Source organism: Aegilops tauschii, chromosome 4 (assembly GCF_002575655.3).
Source record: "Aegilops tauschii subsp. strangulata cultivar AL8/78 chromosome 4, Aet v6.0, whole genome shotgun sequence".
Lineage (NCBI taxonomy): Eukaryota > Viridiplantae > Streptophyta > Magnoliopsida > Poales > Poaceae > Aegilops > Aegilops tauschii.
The window spans coordinates 452,043,944-452,048,127 of NC_053038.3; the positions used below are offsets into that span (position 1 = coordinate 452,043,944).

Consider the following 4,184-nt stretch of genomic DNA (forward strand, 5'->3'; position numbering starts at 1 on the left):
TCAAGTGGATTATTTTTCACAATATTTTTCTGTGAGAAACCGATGTCAGCAAATTGAGTATGAAGCTGGCTTGTTGACCCGGATTTTCTAGAAGGAGGAAATGAAAAGGACTTAAGGATGATCAGATGCCAGTTTACAAGAATTCTTAACCCGGAGCATAATCTGTCAAATTTGTTCTTGTGCTTGTTTTACAGGATCAGTTTAACATGGATAAATCCAAATTAAACTAGGGGCTAATGTCGGGGATATACCCCGCGGCGTAAACCGGCCGGAGGTATAACCCGGTCGGACTTGGCGGGTTATTTGAGATCCTGCTGACACTTGGCAATTCACTGGCGACCCGCCCTGACCTGGCGGTTTACAAGCAACCTTCCTGGACATTATGATTCACTGGCAACCCGGCGGGCGGGACAGACGGTGACAAGGCCCAAGGCCCAGAAGGCCGGTTCATGATTATGGTGGGCCGGTTTACAAGGAAAGGCGTGAGGAATATTTGTCTTACAAAGAGTTAAGACCTGGACTTGTATCCGGTTTGTACTAGAGATAGACTAGTCCTAATCCTAATAGGACTCCACATGTAACCCGCCCCTTCAACATATATAAGGAGGGGCAGGGCTCCCCAAAGAGGGACATGCAACAATCAATAATCTCTAGGGCTAGACACAATTAGAGGAGAGTCGGTTTACGGTGACTCCCCCATGAGCGTAATGAGATCTAGCCTCAAACAACATGTAGGGTTATTACCGGATGATGTTTCCCGGGGCCCGAAGCTCTCTAAATCCTCATCTTGTGTTGCGTCTCTCGATTCCGCTCAACCCCTCTCAACCTACTACATAGACGCGCTGGCCTCACGACTAAGTCCTCACCCTAGGACATCTGCCGTGACAATTCCACGACACCCGGTATGGTCACCGCTTGGTTACGAGGTAACCGTCTGGTAAGCGAGTCTGTGAGACTTGGTATGCGTATTGGTTTCATTGCATGCTTAGTAATTTTTGCTTTTGGCATTAATTTCATTAATTGTCGTGATATTGTCCGTCATCGTGCTTATGTTTGTTGTGAGCTTGCAAGTACATTCAATGTACTGACCTGGCATGTCATGCCAGCTTTCAAGCAAGTCGGTTCGCATCGGAGCGCATCTCGCGTCTAGGCCGTGTCCACGTCGGTGTCCGTGTGCTATGGAGTTCCACTTCGTCGTTCTTCCACTGTCGCGTAGTTCAAGTGATTGAGGCCCTCGTCATGTTCATTAAATAATGTACCTACTGTTCAGCAGCACCGTGTGTGCCGCTTAGCCTCGTATCGCGATGTAATATCAGACTTATGTAATCCGCTAGCATCAATAAAGCGGTTGTTTCTGTACCATGTTGTTGTGTATTGCCAGAAGACTAGATCTCTGGGCTGGCAATGCAAGGTAAACCGGTTGCTCTGAGCCGGGGTGCCACAACGCTTGGTATCAGAGCCACACTGATTGTAGGACACGCTACACCGTTAGTGCATTAGTAAAACGGTAGATAGCTTCGTCTGAGTGCCGGTAGTCATAGAAATTGGTTGCTGCAGTGCATGCATGTTTATCTGTTGTTATTGCTAACCGTATGGTTTGTGAGTGTAGATGGCTCCAGTACCGATCTTGTACCATCCTGAGCCAGCTCCGTACACATCGCCGCACCTGCTTCAGAATGTGTGGCGACGACTCTATCCAGAGGGTGCTGATCCAGAGTATCGGGTGTATCGAGAGCATCTGGCCGGTGCATTGTATGAGTACTATGCTGAGGTCACTCTACACCACAGTTCCCCTTCTGGCGCTTACACTCGTTCTACTAAGGGTGGTCTTGCTTCTACGCCATCTCAGGCGGTTTAGTTTGCTGCTATCCAGGCTCTTGTAGACTTGCGCTACAATGAGGTTCGGATGCACACCCACCTAGGTTTCTTCTACTACCCATCTCTGCACGAGAATGGGCGTATCCGCTTTCCTTTGAATAATCCGACGTGCGATCGTCCCACTAGTCACCTTTCCCGCTATATCACTGCCAGTTATCTCCTTAACTACGAGTTAGCTCGGGAGCTTTCACGCGGCCGGACAGCTCTCGCCGCTGCTCGTGCTAGGAACCCTCTTCCTACTGTCATCTACACTACTCCAATTCCTCCAGTCTCCGTTCCACCGGTGACTTCTCAGGGTGCCGTCAACCCTCTGACGGTGACCCCTCGCAGTGCTCCTGCTGCGTGGGCTTCCCTTGTCGCTACTCCTGCCGCTCCTATGCTTAGATCCCATTCCGCTCCTGCCCCTGAGGGAGAGCCCTCGAGGCAGCGCCGTCGCGTCTCTCATAACCCGGAGGTCTCTACTATCAGTTCAGGATCTGGATCCGGCTCAGGAGAGGAGCCCGCAGCAGCGCAGTTCGAGCAGCAGACCGTTAGAGTATCATTTTCATCATGAGTATGATGTATGGGTGTAATCGCACATGTCATGATGCTTAGTTTCATGTATGAGGGTAGTAGACCCGTTATGATGTTTACTTTCATGTTGAGCCTATGTATAATTATGTTGGAACCTTTTATTCGCTTTGGTTTCCATTCGCTGTTCTCTTCCAGGATTTTTCATTGGCTTTCCTCCCATTTTGGAATTTTCTCATCATGGTTGCTATGTATTGGGAAAAACGAATAACAGGATGACATGTGGAGGCAGTAGCAGTCAAGCTGGTGAGGATGTCCCTGTCCGTCGCTCCGCTAGACAGGCAGGACATTCCCCCGAGCCATACCAACCACCTCCGTCTCCACCGCCAAATCCGCCGTCCACTGAGAAAATCCTGCGAATGTTTGAAGAAAGAAGGAGCAACGATCTGTTGGAAATATTGAAAAGTGTGCAAGTTATGGTTGGGCAGAATGGAAACCAGAATGGACATCATTCCAAGCTATCAGATTTTCAGCGAACCAAGCCTCCCAGTTTCAGCCAAGTTATTGATCCATTGGACGCCAATGATTGGTTAAGGACTATTGAGAGGAAACTGGAGATTGCTCGCACCAAAGAAGGAGACAAGGTTCCTTTCGCAACGCATTATCTCGCAGGAGCTGCCGCTATATGGTGGGATAATGCCAAGGCAATATGGCCCGTGGATGAGGAAATTACTTGGCCAAAATTCAAGGATCATTTTCGCAAGTATCATATTCCCTCTGGGATTATGAAAATCAAGCAGCGCGAATTCCTCGCCCTCACTCAAGGCAGCATGACAGTCAACGAGTATCTGAATAAATTCAACCATTTGGCCCGCTATTCTCCCCATGATGTGGCCACAGAAGAACGGAAGATCGACAGGTTTCTTGGAGGACTGAATCAGCATATCAGGTGCACTCTCATCATGTTTGATTTCCCAGACTTCCTGACCCTGGTGAACAAGGCCCTCATCGCAGAAAGGGAACACAAGCTCCTCCACGACAACAAGCTAGCTGTTAATGACCACAAGCGCAAATTCGAGCTGAAGAAGGATATGCAACCAGTGTAGAAGGATCGTACTTGGCAACAGACTCAAGTTGAGTACAAACCCAACTGGCAGCAGAATGTCAACAAGACTACCACTCAAGTCAAGAATATCGTAACCAGCCCGATGCGCGAAGATTGTCAGCGCGACAATTCATGCTTCAGCTGTGGTCAAACCAGACACTACGCCAGACAGTGTCCTAAGAACAACAAACAAACAACTCCATTCCATCCGCAAGTCAACTACATGGAGCCGGATTCTGCCCCAGATATGATCCAGGGGCAAATCCATCATATCTCCGCAGACGAAGCCCAAGAGGACCCGGAAGTCATCATTGGTATGTTCCTAGTTAATGACATACCCGCGTAATTTTATTTGACTCTGGGGCTTCCCACTCTTTTATTTCGAGGAGTTTTGCTCCCCAAAACAATTTTCCTTGCTCGATTTTGGGAAAACACATGTTTGTACAATCCCCGGGATCCCTACTCAAAAGCAATCTTGTCTGCCGGAATTTGGAAATTGACATCAAGGGCATCAAGTTTCCAACATCTTTGATAATCATCGACTCCAACAAATTGGATGTTATTCTGGGCATGAATTGGTTAACCCAATACCAAGTATGCATCAACTGTGCGACCAGAGAAGTTACCCTGAAAAATACGGAAGGTCACACCACATGTTTTTATGCCCGCAAGCGCATACCCACGAAAGATA

General features: G+C 48.3%; 1 protein-coding gene across 1 annotated transcript; it reads left to right on the forward strand.

Annotated features, from left to right (window-relative positions):
• Window positions 1-2,864: 2,864 nt before the first annotated feature.
• On the forward strand, window positions 2,865-3,494 carry LOC141021956 (uncharacterized). The gene has a single exon (XM_073497816.1). The coding sequence runs from the start codon at window positions 2,865-2,867 to the stop codon at window positions 3,492-3,494; it is 630 nt and encodes a 209-aa protein (XP_073353917.1).
• The last annotated feature ends 690 nt before the right edge of the window (window positions 3,495-4,184 follow it).